Raw genomic sequence first — 25510 nt, 5'->3', positions numbered from 1 at the left:
CAGACTTTTTTCCCCCTATTGTGTTATTGACCGTACGTTTGTTTATTCCATGTGTAACTCTGTTGTTGTTTGTGTCGCACTGCTTTACTTTAACTTGGCCAGGTCGCAGTTGTAAATTAGAACTTGTTCTCAACTGGCCTATCTGGTTAAATAAAGGTGAAATAAAAAATCTATTAAAAAAAATTAACTGCATTGTTGGTTAATGGCTTATAAGTAAGCATTACACGGTAAGGTCTACCTGTTGTATTCGGCACATGTGACAAATACAATTTTGATACATCCATAACAATGAACTAATCATGCACGATTTCACCTTGCATAGAAAATGTACTCTCTCGTCAGGAAACTTTTGTTCAGAGGAGCTAGCCAACAACACAGCTAACACAATCCCTTCAAACTGAAGCTGGACACTGTTGTTCAGAGGAGCTAGCCAACAACACAGCTAACACAATCCCTTCAAACTGAAGCTGGACACTGTTGTTCAGAGGAGCTAGCCAACAACACAGCTAACACAATCACCACAAACTGAAGCTGGACACTGTTGTTCAGAGGAGCTAGCCAACAACACAGCTAACACAATCCCTTCAAACTGAAGCAGGACACTGTTGTTCAGAGGAGCTAGCCAACAACACAGCTAACACAATCACCACAAACTGAAGCTGGAAAGACTGCAAACTAGTTGCACTTAATTTTGTTTTACATGTTTTCTATTTATAGTTCTTTGTACATATCAATACAAATTATGCTGATTCATGATTTCGACTGGCTGAGAAAAGCTGTCTGCCTGTCTCATCTCGGCTTCCGACACATTCATTACTATGGGACATCTGGAGATCAAATTGAAATATCAGAACAATGTTGCAAATGTCGGTGAGACAGTCAGCAAGGTTTATACAAATCTCCGCCGTTAAACAAAATGTCTAAAAGAAATGTGAGATAATGTCTAGACGCTTTTTATAGTGGAGATCAAGTTTATAAATTGCCTGGCTGTGCTGATGACAGTGGATTGTGCAGTCAGATGGAACAGTAAATCTGTTTATGAAATAGACACTGGCTGGAATGCGGTTTTAACCAATCGGCATTCAGCATCCATTGTATAATTACCTTTTAAGATCATTTGATCTGATGATGCATATGACAGGCAATCAGAACGTTCCTCATGTCGCCTTTCATTAAAATTTTGGCTATGTGGCAACAAGTGTGTCAGACCCAAATCACATAGAATTTGGGCAACTAGCGAATAATAATTGTATTAATTAACCTCTCTCCTGACCCTGTTTACCTGTTATCCTCAGGCTCAGCTATGACCCCCAAGCCCTTCAGCCCAGAAGAGATCCAGAAGATCCTGGGATCTCTCCAGAGGCCTGCTGTCTTCCTCAACATTACCTGTGATTGGCCAGTGCTCCTCTGGACTGTAGACCACCTGTCACGATGCCTTGGAGGGAAGGCTGTCCGGTTCAGAATGGGAAGGAGACAGCATGAAAAGAAGAGTAAGAGAACGGCCCAGTGCAGAAACGACTCCAACCCCTACCCCCTATGCACGTCATGCACCCCTACCCCCTATGCACGTCATACAGCCCCTACCCCTTATGCACGTTTGGTATGACACTACAAGCTTGGCTCACCTGTATTTGGGGAGTTTCTCCCATTCTTCTCTGCAGATCCTCTCTAGCTCTGTCAGATTGAAAGGGGAGTGTCGCTGCACAGCTATTTTCAGGTCTCTCCAGAGATGTTCGTTCAGGTTCAAGTCTGGGCTCTGAATGGGCCACTCAAGGACATTCAGAGAGTTGTCCCGAAGCCCCTCTTGCATTGTTTTGGCTGTGTGCTTAGGGTCGTTGTACTGTTGGAAGGTGAACCTTTGCCCCAGTCTGAGGTCCTGAGCAGTCTGGAGCAGGTTTTCATCAAGGATCTCTCTGTACTTTGCTCCGTTCATCTTTCCCTCAATCCTGAGTACTCTCCTGATTGCTCAGTTTGGCCGGGCAGCCAGCTCTAGGAAGAGTCTTGGTGGTTCCAAACTTCTTCCATTTAAGAACGATGGAGGCTACTGTGTTCTTGGGGACCTTCAATGCCACAGACATTTTTGGTTACCCTCCCCAGATCTGTGCCTCGACACAATCCTGTCTTGGAGCTCTACGGACAATTCCTTCGACCTCATAACTTGGTTTTTGCTCTGACATGCACTGTCAACCGTGGGACCTTATATAGATAGATGTGTGCCTTCCCAAGTCATGTCCATTCAATTGAATTGACCACAGGTGGACTCCAATCAAGTTGTTGAAACATCTGAAGGATTATCAATGGAAACAGGATGCACCTGAGCTCAATTTTGAGTCTCATAGCAAAGGGTCTAAATACTTATTTAAATAAGTTATTTTAATTTTTTATACATCTGCAACAAATTCTAAAAACCTGTTTTCACTTCGTCATTATGGGGTATTGTGTGTAGATTGATGAGGGGATTTATTTTCTCCATCTATTTTAGAATAAGGTTGTAACGTAACCAATGTGGAAAACGTCAAGAGGTCTGAGTACTTTCCGTATGTACTGTGGGGTCTGAAATGATTGACACCCTTGATAAAGATCAGCAATAATGACTGTGTAAAATAAATAATTAAAATACTGGGCTTTATCGTATGCCCCCAAAAAGTTGGGAATTACTTTATTTATACTAATACAATTGCTCAGATTTATTAGATTTTTTTCCACCTTTATTTAACCAGGTAGGCAAGTTGAGAACAAGTTCTCATTTACAACTGCGACCTGGCCAAGATAAAGCAAAGCAATGCGACACAAACAACAAAAGAATTACACATGGAGTAAACAAATGAAAAGTCTATATACAGTGTGTGCAAGTGAAGTAAGATTAGGGGGGTAAGGCAATAACTAGGCCATAGTGGCAAAATAATTACAATTTAGCAATTAAACACTGGAGTGATAGATGTGCAGAAGATGAATGTGTAAGTAGAGAAACTGGGGTGCAAATGAGCAAAAAGATAAATAACAATATGGGGATGAAGTAGTTGGGTGGGCTATTTACAGATGGCCTGTGTACAGGTGCAATGATCGGTATGCTGCTCTGACAGCTGATGCTTAAAGTTAGTGAGGGAGATATGACTCCAGCTTCATTGATTTTTTTTTTGTTGCAATTCGTTCCATTCATTGGCAGCAGAGAACTGGAAGGAAAGGTGGCCAAAGTATGAGTTGGCTTTGGGGATGACCAGTGTAATATACCTGCTGGAGTGCGTGCTACGGGTGGGTGCTGCTATGCTGACCAGTGAGCTGAGATAAGGCGGGGCTTTACCTAGCAAAGACTTATCGATGACCTGGAACCAGTGTGTTTGGCGAAGAATATGTAGCGAGGGCCAGCCAACGAGCATACAGGTCACAGTGGTGGGTAGTAACATTCAATCAATCCCTATACCAGTCTGCTGTTCCCACATGCTTCAAGAGGGCCACCATTGTTCCTGTTCCCAAGAAAGCTAAGGTAACTGAGCTAAACGACTACCGCCCCGTAGCACTCACTTCCGTCATCATGAAGTGCTTTGAGAGACTAGTCAAGGACCATATCACCTCCACCCTACCTGACACCCTAGACCCACTCCAATTTGCTTACCGCCCAAATAGGTCCACAGACGATGCAATCTCAACCACACTGCACACTGCCCTAACCCATCTGGACAAGAGGAATACCTATGTGAGAATGCTGTTCATCGACTACAGCTCGGCATTCAACACCATAGTACCCTCCAAGCTCGTCATCAAGCTCGAGACCCTGGGTCTCGACCCCGCCCTGTGCAACTGGGTACTGGACTTCCTGACGGGCCGCCCCCAGGTGGTGAGGGTAGGCAACAACATCTCCACCCCGCTGATGCTCAACACTGGGGCCCCACAAGGGTGCGTTCTGAGCCCTCTCCTGTACTCCCTGTTCACCCACGACTGCATGGCCACGCACGCCTCCAACTCAATCATCAAGTTTGCGGGCGACACAACAGTGGTAGGCTTGATTACCAACAACGACGAGACGGCCTACAGGGAGGAGGTGAGGGCTCTCAGAGTGTGGTGTCAGGAAAATAACCTCACACTCAACGTCAACAAAACTAATGAGATGATTGTGGACTTCAGGAAACAGCAGAGGGAACACCCCCCTATCCACATCGATGGAACAGTAGTGGAGAGGGTAGTAAGTTTTAAGTTCCTCGGCATACACATCACAGACAAACTGAATTGGTCCACTCACACAGACAGCATCGTGAAGAAGGCGCAGCAGCGCCTCTTCAACCTCAGGAGGCTGAAGAAATTCGGCTTGTCACCAAAAGCACTCACAAACTTCTACAGATGCACAATCGAGAGCATCCTGGCGGGCTGTATCACCGCCTGGTACGGCAACTGCTCCGCCCACAACCGTAAGGCTCTCCAGAGGGTAGTGAGGTCTGCACAACGCATCACCGGGGGCAAACTACCTGCCCTCCAGGACACCTACACCACCCGATGTTACAGGAAGGCCATAAAGATCATCAAGGACAACAACCACCCGAGCCACTGCCTGTTCACCCCGCTATCATCCAGAAGGCGAGGTCAGTACAGGTGCATCAAAGCTGGGACCGAGAGACTGAAAAACAGCTTCTATCTCAAGGCCATCAGACTGTTAAACAGCCACCACTAACATTGAGTGGCTGCTGCCAACACACTGACTCAACTCCAGCCACTTTAATAATGGGAATTGATGGGAAATGATGTAAAATATATCACTAGCCACTTGCTACCTAATATAATGTTTACATACCCTACATTATTCATCTCATATGTATACGTATATACTGTACTCTATATCATCTACTGCATCCTTATGTAATACATGTATCACTAGCCACTTTAACTATGCCACTTTGTTTACATACTCATCTCATATGTATATACTGTACTCGATACCATCTACTGTATCTTGCCTAAGCTGCTCTGTACCATCACTCATTCATATATCTTTGTGTACATATTCTTTATCCCCTTACACTGTGTATAAGACAGTAGTTTCTTTTTTTTTTGGAATTGTTAGTTAGATTACTTGTTGGATTATTACTGCATTGTCGGAACTAGAAGCACAAGTATTTCGCTACACTCGCATTAACATCTGCTAACCATGTGTATGTGACAAATCAAATTTGATTTGATTTGTGGGGCTTTGGTGACAAGACGAATGGCACTGTGATAGACTACATCCAATTAGCTGAGTAAAGTGTTTGAGGCTATTTTGTAAATGACATCGCCAAAGTAATACATAGTCTATCGGTAAATAGCCCACCCAATTTTACCTACCTCATCCCCATACTGTTTATATTTATTTAATTTTCTGCTCTTTTGCACACCAATATCTCTACCTGTACATGACCATCTGATCATTTATCACTCCAGTGTTAATCTGCAAAATTGTAATTATTCGCCTACCTCCTCATGCCTTTTGCACACAATGTATATAGACTCTCTTTTTTTCTACTGTGTTATTGACTTGTTAATTGTTTACTCCATGTATAACTCTGTGTTGTCTGTTCACACTGCTATGCTTTATCTTGGCCAGGTCGCAGTTGCAAATGAGAACTTGTTCTCAACTAGCCTACCTGGTTAAATAAAGTTGAAATAAATTAAAAATTATAAATAAATAAATAAAAAGTCAAGGATTGGTAGGATAGTCTGTTTTACGAGGGTATGTTTGGCAGCATGAGTGAAAGATGCTTTGTTGCGAAATAGGAAGCTGATTCTAGATTTAATTTTGGATGGGAGATGCTTAATATGAGTCTGGAAGGAGAAGTTTACAGTCTACCCAGACACCTAGGTATTTGTAGTTGTCCACATATTCTAAGTCAGAACCGTCCAAAGTAGTGATGCTAGATGTGCGGGCAGTGATCGGTTGAAGAGCATGCATTTACTTTTACTTGCATTTAAGAGCAGTTGGAGGCCACGGAAGGAGTGTTGTATGGCATTAATAATATTAATTGTATGGCACTAATACTGTTTAACAAGTAATACTTTTTTTCTCAAAGGTAGGGGTCAAAATGATTGCCACCCCTAAAAACTATTATAAATAAAGTAGTCAAAATGTTAGTATTTGGTCCCATATTCCTAGCATGCAATGATTTACATCAAGCTTTTGACTCTACAAACTTGTTGGATGCATTTGCAGTTAGTTTTGATTGTGTTTCAGAGTACTTTGTATCACCTCAGCTGCTGAGACTAACAACTTTAGGCAATGTACACTAAACTTTTTAGGCTTTGTCATGAAGATATTCTACTCCACCAGTCATCATAATTGAAGTGCAGTCAGCCATTGAGCACTGTGCTATGCATCCTGCATGGCTATGTTGTTGTTAATATTTCTCCTTGATAAGTTGCCTCTTTGGGACCAAAGACCTTGTTGTTTACTGTTGTATATAACAATTTATGTTCATAAAGGTCAAATAAAATATGGTAGAAAACTGCAAATGTATGCCCATGTTTAGTTTAGTTCTGCTTTGGTGGTGATATATTGTGCCTTCCCAATGTTTTCAAGCCATTGTTAATGGCCTATTAGTCATTGTTCAGCTGCAGAACAGTTGACCTCAAGCTTCCTCCAGTCGTCTCTGGCAAGTTTTGCAGTTGGATATGGTCTTAAATAAAGCTCCATAAAAGTTGCTTTGTACATTTGGTAGCATAAATATTGCCCTTGGTCTGCCAGCCTTCAGTAGCCTATGTTAAAGAGATCATTTATTTCAAGGGCAACAATAGAGACTGTATCCTCCAATAATATGGAGCTGGGGTAATTTGACTGCTAAATCAATTACAGCTACATAATTTGTGACAACAGCAGACAAGGTATAATTTAACATGGTTGATTATACATTTGAATACCGCCACGTGGTACTGAAACATTGTTCAACCAGACTAAATCAAATTGAGAAGCCAATAGAGAATAGGCCTAGATGATTGAAATCAGGGTGTAAATAAAATGTCAAGTCTTTATAATAGTCTTTTGATTAAAAATGTTGTTTAGACATGGAATTGATTGATTTAATAGCTTTATTGAAGCGCATTACATGTTATCATGATTGTCTCTCTCTCTCTCTCCTCTGTCTGTCTTTCATTGTCTCTTTTCTATCACTCTCTTTGGCTTTCTCTCTCTCTCCAACTGTCCCTCTATCTTTTTTTTAATGTCAAAGCACCTCTTTTTGAGACTCAATGCTCATATGTGGAGGCCAAACTGGAGGAGTTTCAGTCCTGGACAGAGGGTCAGACTGGTGCAGAAGATGTGGGGTGTTTCTCGAACTACCCCCTCTCTCTGTACTGGGCCTATGCAGACTACAAATACATTGCACTGCTGCTTCAAGAAAAGCCCTCCATGTTTGAGGTAACACTCTCTGTTTGACACACACACACTTGTCATGACTGTTCGGGTCAGGTTACAGTGGATCACAGTCCTACAGAGACATCTCTCACCCCCGCAGTGGGCGAGAGAGATTGATGGGGGGGGTTTATGACACCTCATGCTCATTGTAAATCATAAGGCAAGTAGACAAATCCATTGTCCTCTCAGTGTAGAGGACTACAATGAATGGTGGGTCTATGGAGAATCTACCTCAGAACGGTAACGTGCAATAAATGGACTTTGGGACAATATATTTTAACAGCCAAATTGGTGGTAACAACGATAGATGGAATATGAAAATCAATGTCATTTTTGTAACTAAAAGTTAAGACAACATTATAATGAAAACATTAACTTGAAGAGCTTTCATATGTACATGATGTTTACTTACTGTGCGTTTGTGTAGAATATATTCAGATCAAAGAGCGTGTTTTTGTAAAGATGAACTGTGAATTTTAGTTGTCTGAGATCAAAGTACATTGTGATACCTTGCCTCGTAACTAGATACGCCCCAGAGAACTTGCCATGAAGATGGAAACGCCCCTTTTTGCCCCGGGGGTATAAAACATGTGAGTTAACTTCTTGGTGACTGGGGGGCAGAATTGAGTAGCTTGGATGAATAAGGTGACCAGAGTAAACTGCCTGCTACTCAGCCATAAAAGCTAACAAATGCATATAAATAGTATATTTGGATAGAAAACACTCTGACGTTTCTAAACTGTTTGAATGATGTCTGTGAGTATAACAGAACTCATATGGCAGGCGAAAACCTGAGAACAATCCAACAAGGAAGTGGGAAATCTGAGGTTGGTCGTTTTTCAACTCATTCCCTATTGAAGATACAGTGGGATATTGGCCACGTTGCACTTCCTAAGGCTTCCACTAGATGTCAACAGTCTTTAGAACTTTGTTTGGGGCTTCTACTGTGAAGTGGAGGCGAATGAGGGGATTGAGCCAGGTGTCTGGGAGATTGCCACGAGCTCGTGACGCGCGGTCATGTGAAAGTTAGCTTGCGTTCCATTGCTTTTCTACAGACACAGGAATTCTCCGGTTGGAACATTATTATTATTTTCATTTTTTTTTATTTTACTTTTCTCCCCAATTTTGTGGTATCCAATTGTTCGTGGTTACTATCTTGCCTCATCGCTACAACTCCCGTACGGGCTCGGGAGAGACGAAGGTCGAAAGCCATGCTTCAAAACCACCATAAAAAAGCCAGACAATGGTTTGCAACTGCACATGGGGACAAAGATTGTACTTTTTGGAGAAATATCCTCTGGTCTGATAAAATAAAAATAGAACTGTTTGGCCATAATGACCATTGTTATGTTTGGAGGAAAAAGCACGGGGGTGGCAGCATCATGTTGTGGGGAGGCTTTGCTGCAGGAGGGACTGGTGCATTTAAAAAAATAGATGGCATCATGGGGAAGTAAAATTATGTGGATATATTGAAGCAACATCTCAAGACATCAGTCAGGAAGTTCAAGCTTGGTCGCAAATGGGTCTTTCAAATGGATAACGACCCCAAGCACACTTCCAGAGTTGTGGCAAAATGGCTTTAGGACAACAAAGTCAAGGTATTGGAGTGACCATCAAAGCCCTGACCTCAATCCTATAGAAAATGTGTGGGCAGAACTGAAAAAGTGTGTGCGAGCAAGGAGGCCTACAAACCTGACTCAGTTATGTCTGTTGTCTGTAGCTTGTGAGGTGTGGAAACACTTTGTTGCTTTTATGAATTTTGCCTTGCTGCTTTTTGTTCTATGTTGCTCTGTCTGTATGCTACGTCTTGCTTGTTCTATGTTGCTCTGTCTGTATGCTATGTCTTGCTTGTCCTATGTTGCTCTGCGTGTGCTCACTGCTTAATGATTGTCTATATTGTAATTGTTTTTAATAACCTGCCCAGGGACTGCGGTTGAAACTTTGATTAATGTGCACTGTCCCTGTATAAATAAAATAAACTCAAACGTACACCAGCTCTGTCAGGAGGAATGGGCCAAAATTCACCCAATTTATTGTGGGAAGCTTGTGGAAAGCTACCCGAAACGTTTGAGAACAGTGTGTTGGCTGAACATCTCTCACGTAGCTTAACTTAGAAATTAATTTAAAGGCAATGCTACCAAATACTAATTGAGTGTAGGTAAACCTCTGACCCACTGGGAATGTGATGAGACATAAAAGCTAAAATACATAATTCTCTGTACTATTATTCTGACATTTCACATTCTTAAAATAGTGGTGATCCATCTTCATGGCTGATTAGCCGTCTTCAGAAGACCCCTCTTACAGAACGAGGGTAAGGAAACCGACTACTAAGAAAAAGGACATTGTGACATCTGGTGGACAATCAGAGACTTACACCCGCGACCGAAGTAGACGACCACCTTGAGAGCGGGACGTCGGCCGAAAGTCTCTCACTAAGCAGAACTCGGCCCACAAAGCTTTCTTTCTTTCTAAATCCCCATCTTGAGTAACACGTGTCAAATTGTGTTGGTCTGCTAGGGACCTGTTTCATTGTACTACGTTCTAATCAATAGCCTGGACTGTATGCTTGTGTATCTTTACACTATCATTTAGCTTGTGAGTAAATAAATAATCAACTCAATTGGTGTGGTACGGGAGGATTTAGTGAGACCCGGGTTTGTGCAGATTTACGAATTATGTGACATTCAGGATGAGACTGTAGAGGAAATTCATTCATTAGTGAAAGTTGTAAAATCCATATTCGGATATTCTGAGTTAATTTGGGAAACGGAAACTCATTAAACAAACTTTTCCCATGGTGCCCCAGGTTACTGAGTCAATGATTACCCGATTATTTTAATCACGTAATTATAAACCGTTAATTATTCGATGAATAGCAGTCGTCACATTAATGATACATTATGACACAATCTTTTATTTACCTTTATTTAACTAGGCAAGTCAGTTAACAAATTCTTATTTACAATGACGGCCTACACAGTGCTACACAGGGATGCTACACAGTGCACCTTTATCCTATAATCAAGGAAACAAAAAAACATTTTTTGTATTTTATTTAACCTTTATTTATCCAGGAAGGGCTCATTGAGATTTAAAATCTATTTTTCAAGAGTGTCCTGGCCAAGATAGGCAGCACCAAGTCATTACAAAAATTACAGACCGACATGAAAAACTACAAGAAATCTAGTAAAAACCTTTGAAATCACAAGAGTATAACAAAATTAAAAACATTGACAGGTCAGGGAATCAGTCTCAAAATCCTTCATCAGAGATTTAAAAACGCCAATCGGGACAAGTTCTTCCAGTTTAAAAGTATTTTGTAAGGCGTTCCAAGACGATGGCGCAGAGTATATAAAAGCCCTTTTCCCAAAATCAGTTCAGACATTTGGAACCATCTTAATGTCTTAATTACATCAAAATGTGGGGCAGAACTGATACAGTAGTGCACAGAGAAAGCTCTGAACATAAAAAAAATATTAGCTTGAGACGGTCATCATGACCGAAGAGAGTACCCACCACATATCTGAACAATAAAAATGCCCAAATAAAAAGGTAGTAAACCCAAAATGTAAATAAAAGTATACCAGTGACTGAGCCTACGAGTGACTAGAGAAGGCCAGCCAACCCTGGTATACAAAGTGCAGTGGTGCGTAAGGGTTTTGCAGTTTAAAATAAATCTCATAGTGCCATGGTAAAGAGTGTCAATTGATCTCAAACACTGAGCGGAAGCATTCATATATAAAATATCCCCATAGTCTAGTAAAAGCATAAATGTAGCTGATATTAGCCTCCTGGCTTCAAAAGAAAAACGTGCCTTATTCCTAAAATAAAATCCCAATTTCAGCTTCAATTTTTTTGTAAGTTGTTAAATATGCAATTTAAAAGAGAGGCCGTCATCAATTAAAATTCCAAGATATTTATGAGGTTACAACCTCAATCTCCTTGCCCTGACAGGTAGTAATAGGTGAAAGGTTCAGAGGTCTATTTCTTGCATTAGAAAACACCATTTGTTTCGTTTCCTCAGTATTGAGGATAAGCTTCAATTGACACAAGGTATGTTGAACAGTATAAAAAGCAGTTTGCATGTTCTGGAAAGCTTTTGTAAGACACGAGGCACAACAGTAAATAACAGTATCATCAGCATAAAAATGAAGTTGTGCATTTTGGACATTTTTGTCTAAATCATTTATATAAATAGTGAATAAGAGAGGACCAAGTACAGAGCCTTTGGGCACACCATTAAAGACAGACAATTTAACAGACATAAGCCCATCAAATTGAGTGCACTGAGTTCTATCAGACAGATAGCAAACCATGCAACTGCATGCCCAAAAGACCTACACTTGACAATCTCTGCCTTAGTATAGCATGATCAACTGTATGAAAAGCCTTAGAGAGATCAATAAAAAGTGAGACACAGTGCTGTTTTTTGTCAAGGGCTTCAGTGATATCATTTAAAACCTTCATGGCTGCTGTAATTGTGCTATGCTTCTTCCTGAAGCCAGATTGGTACATTTGACAAAATAGAGTTAGTTTTTATTTACTATTTTAGCTGTTCACTTACAAGGGTTTAAAGTATTTTCACCAGGGGTGACAGCTTTGAGATTGGCCTACAATTATTTAAAAGAGTTGGATCTCCCCCTTTTAAAAGTGGTAGGACAAATGCTGATTTCCAGATCTTTGGAATTTCATTACATTCCAGGGTTAGATTGAACAGATATGTACGTGGTTCAGCTATGAAATCAGCTGCCACATTTAAAAAGCAGAGATCCAAAAGATCAGGACCTGCAGGCTTTCTCTGATCTAAGGATTTCAGGGCTTTATGTATCACCTGCACTGAGAATGGCAAAAAGCTAAAAGTTTGACCAGCTCTCTCTGGTTCATCCACACAGGGTTGTACAGAGACAGATGACACTGAATCAAACAGCCTACCAGATGATACAACGTGCTCATTGAAACAATTCAGCATTTCAGTTTTGTCATATATATAGCAACAGAGTCCTTCAAAACACATGATGGTAATTCATTAACATTACCAGACATAGACTTTCCCTTCCAAAACCTAAGGGTTATTCAGGTTATCAGTGGTAACAGACATAAAATATTCAGACTTGGCCTTCCTGAGAAGAAAATAACACTTGTTTCGTAACTGCCTAAAAATAAGCCAATCAGCATCAGAACATGATTTCCTTGCTTTAGCCCAGGCTAGATTACGGTCGTGTATAATACAAGACAGCTCAGAAGAAAATGGTCACTTAAATCATTACAAAAAACACCAACCGCAGAATATGTGTTGGATTGCAAGTTGTCATCCTGCAATTTGTCTGTGCCTGTGATTTCTTACATTGAATTGTAGGCATTTCTTGTTGTCACAAACGTGTGTATAGGTGGCAGGGAAGTCAGGCGCAGGAGAATAAACTCGGTAAATGGAGTAATTTAATAAAACAACTCCAAAACCATAAATACAAATGAAACAAATTGGGTACGAGGACCCGTCGCGCACCAAATACAAACACGAAACTGAAACAAGAAACAATCTCTGACAAAGATATGATGGGAAACAGAGGGTTAAATACACAACAGGTAATGAATGGGATTGAAACCAGGTGTGTAGGGAGACAAGACAAAACCAATGGAAAATAAAAAATGGATCAATGATGGCTAGAAGACCGGTTGACGTCGACCGCCGAGCACCACCTGAACAAGGAGAGGCATCGACTTTGGCAGAAGACTGCCCCACAAACCGCGGACCCAGCTTCCGGCAGGGCAGGCGGAGGGGCAGGTTTCGGGTCGAGAGCCAGACCCTGTCCCCTGGTGCAAACACCTGGGCCTCACTGCGGTGACGGTCTGCACCAACTTTCCATGGAGCCAGCTGATATCCTAATACACATTGAAAGGGAGAAAGGTTAGTGGAGGAGTGGCGTAGTGAGTTCTGGGCCATCTCTGCCCAGGGCACGAATTTCCCCCACTCCTCTGGCCGGTCCTGGCAATAAGAAACCTACCTACATCCTGATTAACTCTCCACCTGCCCATTACTCTCGGGATGAAAACCTGAGGTAAGGCTGACCGAGACCTCCAGACGTTCCATGAACGCCTTCCAGACCCTTGACGTGAGCTGGGGACCCCGATCAGACACAATATCCTCAGGCACCCCATAGTGCCGGAAGACATGTGTAAACGGAGCCTCAGCAGTTTGTAAGGCCGTAGGGAGACCGGGCAAAGGGAGACGACAGGATTTAGAAAAACGATCCACAACGACCAGGATCGTGGTGTTACCCTGTGAAGGTGGAAGATCAGTTCTTGACGCACCCATCCCGTTAGCGGGATCATTTTCATCAACACCCGCTGAATTGCAGCGCGCCAAATTCAAATTAAATTACTAAACATATTTCATTTTCATGAAATCACAAGTGCAATATAGTAAAACACAGTTTAGCTTGTTGTTAATCCACCTGGCGGGTCAGATTTCAATACAGCTTTTCGGGGAAAGCATAACAAGCGTTTATGTAAGAACATCTCTCGCAGCAGACAAAATATTACAAACACTAGCAGCCAAGTAGATTGGTCACGAAAGTCAGAAAAGCAATAGATTAAATTGCTTACCTTTGATCTTTGGATGTTTTCACTCACAAGACTCCCAGTTACACAATAAATGTTCCTTTTGTTCCATAAAGATTATTTTTATATCCAAAATACCTCCATTTGTTTGGCGCGTTATGTTCAGAAATCCACAGGCGCGAGCGGTCACGACATCGCAGACGAAAATTCCAAATAGTATCCGTAATGTCCACAGAAACATGTCAAATGTTTTTTATAATCAATCCTCAGGTTGTTTTTAAAATATATAATCGATAGTATATCAACCGGGACTGTCACTTTTTCAATAGGAGAGGGAAAGACCATGGCTGCCCCACTCTGTTGCGCAAGCAAAACTCATGCGAACACCCAGCTATCCACTGACGCAATGTTATCTTTCTCGCTCATTTTTTCAAAATAAAGTCCTGAAACTATGTCTAAAGACTGTTGACACCTTGAGGAAGCGATAGGAAAAGGAATCTGGTTGATATCCCTTTAAATGGAGCGAAGGCAGGCTATGGAACATGGAGCTTTCAAAATAGAAGCCACTTCCTGGTTTGATTTTCCTCTGGTTTTCGCCTGCAATATCAGTTATGTTATACTCACAGACAATATTTTGACCGTTTTGGAAACTTTAGTGTTTTCTATCCTAATCTGACAATGTATATATGTGTATATATATGTATATTCTGGTTTCTGGGCCTGAGAAATAGGCAGTTTGAAATGGGTACGTTTTTTAGCCAAAAACGAAAATCCTGCCCCCTACACTCAAGAAGTTAAGAAATTCACTGACAGATGTGACCACAGACATTGTGGAACGGGTAAGGGTTGTAACTTACCTCTGGGCAGGTGTCTAGGAGCCTTGCTCTGGGCGCACACTGAGCAGGAGGAAACATAAATCCTCACGTCCTTAGCTAAAGTGGGCCACCAGTACCTCCCATCAAGACAGCGCACCGTCCGACCTATCCCAGGATGACCAGAGGAGGGTGACGTGTACTAAATGCCGTCTTCCACTCGTCTCCTTTCTTAATACGCACCAGATTGTACTCACTCCTGAGATCCGGTTTAGTGAAGAAGCGCGCCCCGTGCATTGACTCAATCGCCATAGTGATAAGAGGTAGCGTAACTATACCTCACCGTGATTTTATTGAGACCTCAATAATCAATGCACGGGCTCAAACCTCCATCCTTCACAAAGAAAGAAACTCGAGGAGACGGGAGAAATGGAGGGTTGAATGTACCCCTGATGCAGGGATTCAGAGACATATGTCTCCATAGCCACCGTCTCCGCTTGCGACAGGGGATACACGTGACTCCTGGGAAGTGCAGCGTCTACTAGGAGATCTATCGCACAATCCCCCCGTCGATGGGGTGGTAATTGAGTCGCCTTCTGTAGCCAAATCGGCATATTCTGGGGGGGATGCACACTGTGGAGACCTGGTCTGGATTTTCCACCATAGTAGCACCAACGGAAACACCTAAACACCTACCTGAACACTCTCGCGACCACCCCGTGAGAGCCCTCTGTGGCCACGAAACAGGGTTATGACAAGCTAACCAGGGTAGGCCTAGCACCACAGAATATGCAGGAGAATCAATAAGAAAAATACTAATATTTTCCCTGTGACCCTCCTGCGTTACCATACTCAAAGGAGCGGTGGCCTCCCTGATAAACCCTGACTCTAATGGTCGACTATCTAAGGCATGAACCGGGAAAGGCATATTTACAGGAACAATGGGAATCCCTAAACTATGAGCTAATCCTTTATTAATGAAATTCCCAGCCGTGCCTGAATCTACTAGTGCCTTATGCTGGGAACACGGGGGAATTTCAGGAAAGGTAACAGAGACCAACATATGTGCAACAGAGGGCTCTGGATGAGAATGGTGCCTACTCACCTGGGGTGACACCAGAGTGCCCTGCCTGTCGCCTCGATACCCAGAGGAACCATCCCGGCACCGACCAGCAGTGTGACCTCTGTGGCCACATATGGTGCACGAGCAGGAACCCCCTCCGTTCTCCCTGTGCACCGCACCTCCCAGCTCCATAGGTATCGGAGAGGGTGTGCGGGAGGATGGAACAACCAGACCCCGATCTGGACGTCCGCGAGTAGCCAGCAGGTTGTCCAGCCGGATGGACAGGTCCACCAGCTGGTCGAAGGTGAGGGTGGTGTCTCTGCAAGTCAGCTCCCGACGGACATCCTCACGTAGACTACAGTAGTAATGGTTGATTAAGGCCCGGCTGCTCCATCCAGCTCCGGCAGCCAGGGTCCTAAACTCCAGTGCAAACTCCTGGGTTCTCCTCTTCTCCTGCCTCAGTTGGTAGAGGTGCTCACCTGCCGCTCTGCCCTCAGGTGGGTGGTCGAATACTGTCCGGAAACAGCGGGTGAGCTCCTCAAAATCGTCCCACGCTGCATCTCCCCCTCCATACACAGCGCTGTGTCTCCCAGAGGTCCATATTCTGGACAATGCGATCTATGTCGACGCTCAGTTTGGAAATCATTGCCGTATGTTCCATGACGTGCTCCTCCACCTCCGGTATTGAGGTACCTTCTCCTGCTGACTTCATTGGTGGTCAGAGATTCTGTCACAAACGTGTGTATAGGTGGCAGGGAAGTCAGGCGCAGGAGAATAAACTCAGTAAATGGAGTAATTTAATAAAACAAAACATAACTCCAAAACCATAAATACAAATTAAACCAATTGGGTACGAGGACCCGTCTCGCACCAAATACAAACACGAAACTGAAACAAGAAACAATCTCTGACAAAGATATGATGGGAAACAGAGGGTTCAATACAGGTAATGAATGGGATTGAAACCAGGTGTGTAGGAAGACAAGACAAAATCAATGGAAAATGAAAAATGGATCAATGATGGCTAGAAGACCGGTGACTTTGACCGCCGAGCACCGCCAGAACAAGGAGTGGCATCGACTTCAGAAGAAGTCGTGACAGTTGTCAATCACTTGTTTTACGATTGCCATGAATGATGGCTAACTTTGAGGGCAACTGAGGAGAGCACTCACAAATTAACATCTAATCAAATGGCTACCCAGACTATTTGCATTGCCTCCCCCCTTTTATGCCGCTGCTACTCTCTGCTGTTATCATCTATGCATAGTCACTTTAATAACTACATATTACCTTGACTAACCGGTGCCCCCGCACATTGACTCTGTACTGGTACATATATAGCTATTGTTATTTTACTGCTGCTCTTTAATTACTTGATACTTATTTCTTATTCCTATTTTTTTAAACTGCATTGTCGGTTAGGGGCTTGTAAGTAAGCATTTCACTGTAAGGTCTACACCTGTTGTATTCGGCGCATGTGACTAATAAAATTAGATTTGTTTAGTGCTAGACGGATTCAGGCCATGGGGCTAGTTCTATGGAGTGTTCACCTAGATCTGCCACCGCTCTGCTCAATTAAAGTCATTGTAACACATGGGCTGCTCTGTTTTGTTCAAAGCACTGACACACCTATGGGCTTTAAACTCAGTCAGTTCAGGTCAGGAGATCTATTGAAAAAAAAATCATGGATTTTTTTTTAAAAGCACTAGAATAATGGATGATTATCAAGTAATGACTTGAATTTTTAATTTATCAATAAGCTGATCTAAAAGTGACTCCCACACCCTGACAATAAAATACACAATTGTTCATCTCAAACAGATGCATGAAAGTCATTTTTAATAAATTCCTTTGCTACATCGGCAAAACAGAAGCTAACTAAACCTACAATGATATAGTAATTCAAATAAAACAACTTTTTTGCCATTAGCAGGCATTTTCTCTCTCTTTTTAATGTTATCCTGTCGTGATGGCACAGGCATTTTCTCTCTCTTTTTAATGTTATCCTGTCGTGATGGCACAGGCATTTTCTCTCTCTTTTTAATGATATCCTGTCGTGATGGCACAGGCATTTTCTCTCTCTTTTTAATGATATCCTGTCGTGATGGCACAGACATTTACTCTCTCTTTTTAATGATATCATGTCGTGATGGCACAGACATTTTCTCTCTCTTTTTAATGATATCCTGTCGTGATGGCACAGACATTTTCTCTCTCTTTTTAATGATATCCTGTCGTGATGGCACAGACATTTTCTCTCTTTTTAATGATATCATGTCGTGATGGCACAGACATTTTCTCTCTCTTTTTAATGATATCCTGTCGTGATGGCACAGACATTTTCTCTCTTCTTTTTAATGATATCCTGTCGTGATGGCACAGACATTTTCTCTCTTCTTTTTAATGTTATCCTGTCGTGATGGCACAGACATTTTCTCTCTCTTTTTAATGATATCCTGTCGTGATGGCATAGACATTTTCAGTGGGACATTTCAATGGCAGCAGCTTTTTTCTTTTTAGTCCTTGGGTACTAAAGGACTTGAAAGTTCACTCTAGTTCGAGCGGGCCACTCCATTCTTTCATTTTCCTTCAATGATGAAACATGCATATAGGGCGACCTGCATTTTTGACAGATCTGACGAAATTCATGCCTTCGAGACAGGCAGACAGAGGCCTTTTTACATGATGAATAGCGCCATTTAAAAGTTGCTGAAAGTGAAGATTGCACAGTCTATCATTTACAGTTGCCTGAATATGGTAATGGGATCATTATCCTGGGTGCTGGGCAGAATCCAAGTTTTTTTTACATTTTATTTTTTCCATGAAAAATGATTGACAGACTAAATGGTTTGATAAAGAGCCTACAGACAACAAACATATTGTTTCCTATACAGTAGTGTTTGTCCCAAATGGCACCCTATTCCATATATAGTGCACAAATTTTGACCAGGGCACATAGGGGTCTGGTCAAATGTAGTGCACTATATAGGGAATAGGGTGCCATTTGGGACGCAACCTTGTTGCCAATCATTACACTGTCTATTAAGCAATCGATGAGATGGGGAATGGGGTTTGCATTTTCACCTGTGTCTTGTGATAATGGAGGTTTGCCTCCAGAGGATGTATTGCTGCTATACCATAACATTGAAACTGCTCGTGACAGTTTGTCATGTTTGAATGGTTTGTCATATTTGTACCATGAATATGAATTGTGTTGTATACAATTACAGATATATATAAATGTTCGATTAGATGACAGCAGGAATTGATATGAGACTGTAGCAACTGCATGAATATATGTTTTATGATTGATAATTACAGTGTTAGTAATTGGAACTGTATTGTGTGCCTTACAGGACGTAGTGTGGTCTCAGTTTGGGTTCCCGGGTCGTAATGGGAGAGACAGCACACTGTGGATTGGTACCGAAGGTGCCAATACCCCGTGCCACCTGGACTCCTATGGGTATAACCTGGTACTACAGGTACAAGGAAGGTAATTATATAGGACTCCTATGGGTATAATGTGGTACTACAGGTACAAGGAAGGTGATTATATAGGACTCCTATGGGTATAACCTGGTACTCCAGGTACAAGGAAGGTAATTATATAGGACTCCTATGGGTATAACCTGGTACTACAGGTACAAGGAAGGTAATTATATAGGACTCCTATGGGTATAACGTGGTACTACAGGTACAAGGAAGGTAATTATATAGGACTCCTATGGGTATAACCTGGTACTACAGGTACAAGGAAGGTAATTTATATAGGACTCCTATGGGTATAACCTAGTACTACAGGTACAAGGAAGGTAATTATATAGGACTCCTATGGGTATAACGTGGTACTACAGGTACAAGGAAGGTAATTATACAGAGTCGTATTGTGTTCAGTAGCACAAAGCGGGGGGAAACACAGTGAAACCGAGCAGGATGAGCTGGACTTGTCCAATAAGAAGCATTGTTTTAGGTTTCTGTTGCAAATTGTTTTGCTCCAATGAATCCTAAATGAACACAACCCAGTTTTACATACCTCACTATACCACACACTACTTTTCCCTTTCCGCTGAGCTGCTTGTAGTAGTGGTGCAGATGATGAATGTTTCCCCTTCACCAAGGGAATTGCACTATAGATTAAAATGAAACAATCTAACAGCATTATAGCTGAGAAGAAAGAAGTGCTGGAGGCAGACAATAGATTCAGCAAATCAACACAATGAGAACTGTAATGATCTACCAGCCATTCAATGAGAACTGTCTCTGTATGGTAGTGATCTACCCACCATTCAATGAGAACTGTCTCTGTACGGTAGTGATCTACCCACCATTCAATGAGAACTGTCTCTGTACGGTAGTGATCTACCCACCATTCAATGAGAACTGGCTCTGTACGGTAATGATCTACCCACCATTCAATGAGAACTGTCTCTGTACGGTAGTGATCTACCCACCATTCAATGAGAACTGGCTCTGTACGGTAGTGATCTACCCACCATTCAATGAGAACTGGCTCTGTACGGTAGTGATCTACCCACCATTCAATGAGAACTGGCTCTGTACGGTAGTGATCTACCCACCATTCAATGAGAACTGGCTCTGTACGGTAATGATCTACCAACCCTCTAATGAAAACTGGCTCTGTACGGTAATGATCTACCAACCATTCAATGAGAACTGGCTCTGTACAGTAATGATCTATCAACCATTCAATGAGAACTGGCTCTGTACGGTAATGATCTACCCACCATTCAATGAGAACTGGCTCTGTACGGTAATGATCTACCAGCCATTCAATGAGAACTGGCTCTGTACGGTAATGATCTACCAGCCATTCAATGAGAACTGGCTCTGTACGGTAGTGATCTACCCACCATTCAATGAGAACTGGCTCTGTACGGTAGTGATCTACCCACCATCCCTCTAACTTTGAGGAAAGGATTTAAAAACCTATTTTGGATGATAGAGAGGAGACAGATACTAGGAAGGGAAGGGGTGAGAGTCAGGGGGTAAGGTAGTGAAAGGGGGAAATGTGGGCTAGGGAGGGGTGAGGGGGCTGAGAGGTGGTGGGTGGGGTCACTTGGTGAGAGAGTCAGATTGTTCCACCGGCCCCTGAAAGATAAAGTAATTTTGCTTTGGCAATGTAAACATGTTTCCCATGCCAATAAAGCCATTTGGAGGGAGGGAGATGGGGGTATATGAGGTGAGGCTCTTTAGAACAGAGAGACATTAGTTATCATGTGGAGCACTGAGTCTACGACAAAAGCAAAAAATATCACATTATGAAGATCACTCTATCCTTGTTTTGTTTAAATTGGCTGTTGAAACCTTTCACATTGAAGTGATGACCTAACCAACAAAGAACTCGCATGACATGATATTTTCAATATAGAGATGGATTGTATTGAACTATAGTTTCTTAAATTTCCTCAACTACGTAGGGTGTAACCATTGTGGTGGCTTTGGTGATGATTGCTGTCCCTTTCAAATAAATATTCATTCAGTATGAATCTAAACTGATCCTAGATCCTACATGAGCTGATCCTATATCAGCACTCCTAGTCTGAGATGCCCTGTTGTGTTTTAGGAAGCGTTGGCACCTGTTCCCCCCTGCAGACACGAGTTGTCTGTACCCCAGCAGGATCCCCTATGAGGAGTCTAGTGTGTTCAGCCAGGTGGACGTGCTCCAACCAGACCTCCAGAGGTTCCCTGCTTTCAGACACGCCAGGGCCTACACAGTCACCCTGCAGCCTGGACAGGTACAACACATTGGACCAGTTTCCCGGACATAGATTAAGCCTAATCTGTACTAAAAAACTATCGCAATGGAGATTCTCCCTTGAGCATGCTTTTTAGTCTAGGACTAGGTTTAATCTTTTTCCAGGAAACCAGCCCAACAGGGGCAACATATGTAACTCTCTCTACAAGTGTATCAAAGAGAATCCATTCAGGAAACACAGCTATTTGTACAAACTGACACTGTGAAAGTGCTAATCTCTTAATTTATGAGAAAATATTTCCTCAGAGACAAATGTGTTTGAACTACATAAATACAATAGAGCACATGTTTGTCTCTGTGGTGTGATCAAAAGCATAAGCTGAGGCATACCCCAAAATGTTTGTAGAGGTGCTGAGTAACGGAGAGTGAACTGTATAAAAATATTAAGACAGTGGCACACGCTATATATCGCGCTCCAAAAGTATTGTATCATTTCAAAATAACTGTCCCAACGACTGATGTTAAAGTGCAGACGGTCTGCTTTAATTTGAGGGTATTTTCATCCATATCGGGTAAACCGTTTAGAGATCACTGAAGTTTTTTTATGGGACCAAAGGTATTAGGACAAATTCACTTATGTGTACTAAAGGTTTATGTGTATCAAAGGTTTAGTGTTTGGTCCCATATTCCTAGCACTTAATGATTACATCAAGCTTGTGACTCTACAAAGTTGTTGGATGCATTTGCTGTTTGTTGTTTTGGTTTCAGATTATTTTGTGCCCAATAGAAATTAATGGTATATAATGTATTGTGTAATTGTTAGCATCCAGTTTTATTGTAAATAAGAATATAATATGTTTCTAAACACTTCTACATTAATGTGGATGCTTCCATGATTACGGCTGAATGAATAATGATGAGTGACAAATTTACAGAGGCACAAATTTCATACCCCGAAGACATGCAAACCTCTCACCATTACAAAAAGTTTGGTCATATAGTGTTAAGTATGTGGACACCTGCTCATCGTACATCTTATTCCAAAATTCTGGGCATTAATATGGAGTTGGTCCCCCCTTTGCTGCCACTCTTCTGGAAGGCTTTCCACTAGATGTTGGAACATTGCTGCAGGGTCTTGCTTGCATTCAGACACAAAAGCATTAGTGAGGTCGGGCACTGATGTTGGGCGATTAGGCCTGGATTGCAGTCGGCATTCCAATTCATCCCAAAGGTGTTCAATGGGGTTGAGATCAGGGCTCTGTGCAGGTCAGTCAAGTTCTTCCACACCGATCTTGACAAACCATTTCTGTATGGACCTCGCTTTGTGCAATGGTGCATTGTCATGCTGAAACAGAAAAGGACCTTCCCCAAACTGTTGCCACAAGGTTGGAAGCACAGAATCGTCTAGAATGTCATTGTATGCTGTAGCGTTAAGTTTCCCTTCACTGGAACTAAGGAGCCTAGCCCGAACCATGAAAAACAGCCCCAGACCATTATTCCTCTTCCGCCAAACTTTACAGTTGGCACTATGCATTCGGGCAGGTTGCGTTCTCCTGGTATCCGCCTAACCCAGATTTGTCCGTTGGACTGCCAGATGGTTAAGCGTGATTCATCACTCCAGAGAACGTGTTTCCACTGCTACAGAGTCCAATGGCGGCGAGCTTTATACCACTCCAGCCGACGCTTGGCATTGCGCATGGTGATCTTAGGCTTGTGTGCTCGGCCATGGAAACCCATTTCTTGAAGCTCCCGACAAACAGTTGGACGTATCAGATATTGATACGTCTGTCTTGACATCAGATATTGATACGTCTCTCTTGACATCAGATATTGATGCGTCTCTCTTGACATCAGATATTGATGCGTCTGTCTTGACATCAGATATTGATACGTCTGTCTTGACATCAGATATTGATGCGTCTGTCTTGACATCAGATATTGATTCGTCTGTCTGTGCAAATGAAACAAAGCATGCAGCAGTCAGAGCTTTGTAGACTGAATGAATTAAGACTGCAGTGGAACCAGGGGATCAATAAGGGCTGTTCACTTTAATAAAGACCAAATCCACATCATGAATGAGACAGAAGCACTTGGGAGGGAGGATACAAGCTGCCATCTAATGGCTAGTCTCTCCCACTGTGTTAAATTAGGTGGCGTTCAGTGCGAAAAAAACGGTGTGCAACGTTCAATTAAACGGAAACGCTCTGTTCTGAATGACCAGTTGTAAAGCGGGGTTGGGTTGTAGGATAGGGAACGCTGTCAACATGCCCTTTTTAATTAGTCACTCATTGTTTCAAGACGCACCCTGTCACTCCCACCAAATGTACCTCCATGTCTGTTCAAGAACGTTTTGGGGAAATGTGTCGTTCAGTACAAACCGCCATACGATGTAGTAAATGTTTTATCGAACTGATCACACCTTCAGCTCTACTACTTATTGACTGGCTATGCTCTGCTCTCCCATCCCCTGGACTATGAGCTGTGCTGCTAGCAGATATTTATAGATATTTTGGACTCCTTCAAAGTTTCTACTCTGTAATATGTTCCTTATCCGTATTCCTACTGATCACCTTGCATTTCTTCTGATGCGATCTGACCCTGTTGCCCTTCTGCTCCAATAGGTGCTGTTTGTCCCCAGACACTGGTGGCACTATGTGGAGTCTGTTGACCCCATCACCGTCAGTGTCAACTCCTGGATTGAGTTGGTATGTACAGTAAAGTCACCTCCAACTAAATGGTGTTAAGTATGTTTGTTTATGTGGAAATTGGACGTTTGAGAGGAGGGCCATAATTACAGTACAGCTTGATGAAGAGTTTCCCACCACTAGCTACCACTACCGCCCATAGGGCCATGGTCAAAATTAGTGCACTATATAGGGAATAGGGTGTTATTCAGGACACAGCCACAGTGATGGATGTGAGGGGTGTTGAGGCTCTCTGATGCTGTGGGTTTTTGAGTAATGAACAGGCATCAGAGTAAAGATACCCCTGTCATAATGATTTGTGAGTTTTCATGTAGAGGAGTGGTGCGCTGCATAACACAGTCACATACAGGTAATTGCCAAAATAATGGAAACTCTTGAGTAAATGAGGGAAACAAAGTATATTGAAAGCAGGTACTTTCACACAGGTGTGGGTTAATTAAGTTCTGAGTTAATTAAGCAATTAATATCCCATCATGCTTAAGGTCATGTATAAAGATGCTGGGCAGGCCATTATTTTGGCTATCATGGCTATGCCCCCATAGGATGACAATGCCCCCATCCACAGGGCACGAGTGGTCACTGAATGGTTTGATGAAAACCATATTCCACACTTATGAGAGATTCTGGAGTGGCGCCTGAGACAGCATTTTCCACCACCATCAACAAAACAATGATGGGATTTCTCGTGGAGGAATAGCGTCACACCCCCCCCAATCGAGTTCCAGACACTTGTAGAATCTATGCCAAGGTGCATCGAAGCTGTTCTGGAGGCTCGTGGTGGCCCAACACCCTATTAAGACACTTTGTTGATGTTTCCTTTATTTTGGAAGTTACCTGTATCTAGATCAGAGGAATGTGTATTCAGGTAGTGTGTCACCTTCGATGCCTCCTGATAACTGTCTCTGAGACAAGGTCACAGACACAATCAATTATGCCTGCTGCACATAATGTCTTTAGCAGCAACTTAATAGGAGTTTTTCTTTCTACTTCCTGATCTGATACAGGAAGTTGACGATGAGGCGAGAGTAGGCGAGGCCCTCACCAAAGCCATCGTCTGTGCTCTGAAGACGACACCTAGTAATGACAATGATGATGACTGGCTCAATCCCACTGAGGTACAGTATCCTGACACTAGCCTGAGTCCTAGATCTGACCGCATAAACAGATCTCGGACCAGGCTACCTTGACCCTGAGTTAACCTCTTCAAACTCTAGGTCTAAAGATTGGCAGTTCAGTTAGCATCGTCACAAGCCACAACGAACCCCTTGTACTGTGCAGAAT

General features: G+C 42.4%; 1 protein-coding gene across 4 annotated transcripts in view; it reads left to right on the top strand.

Annotated features, from left to right (window-relative positions):
- Window positions 1-25510, top strand: part of hspbap1 (hspb associated protein 1) — a 36772-nt gene that overhangs the window by 7762 nt on the left and 3500 nt on the right. For all 4 annotated transcript variants that reach the window (XM_024389674.2, XM_024389675.2, XM_024389676.2 and 1 more), the window contains 6 exons: window positions 1296-1490; window positions 7188-7375; window positions 19165-19301; window positions 21393-21564; window positions 24146-24229; window positions 25234-25344. In XM_024389674.2, coding sequence (XP_024245442.1) covers window positions 1296-1490; window positions 7188-7375; window positions 19165-19301; window positions 21393-21564; window positions 24146-24229; window positions 25234-25344 — 887 coding nt within the window. The remainder of the gene's footprint in view (window positions 1-1295; window positions 1491-7187; window positions 7376-19164; window positions 19302-21392; window positions 21565-24145; window positions 24230-25233; window positions 25345-25510) is intronic.

This window comes from Oncorhynchus tshawytscha, linkage group LG26 (genome assembly GCF_018296145.1).
Source record: "Oncorhynchus tshawytscha isolate Ot180627B linkage group LG26, Otsh_v2.0, whole genome shotgun sequence".
In the NCBI taxonomy this organism is placed as follows: Eukaryota; Metazoa; Chordata; class Actinopteri; order Salmoniformes; family Salmonidae; genus Oncorhynchus; species Oncorhynchus tshawytscha.
Note: the sequence above shows the minus strand (reverse complement) of the source record. Positions and strands in the feature narration are given on the sequence as shown.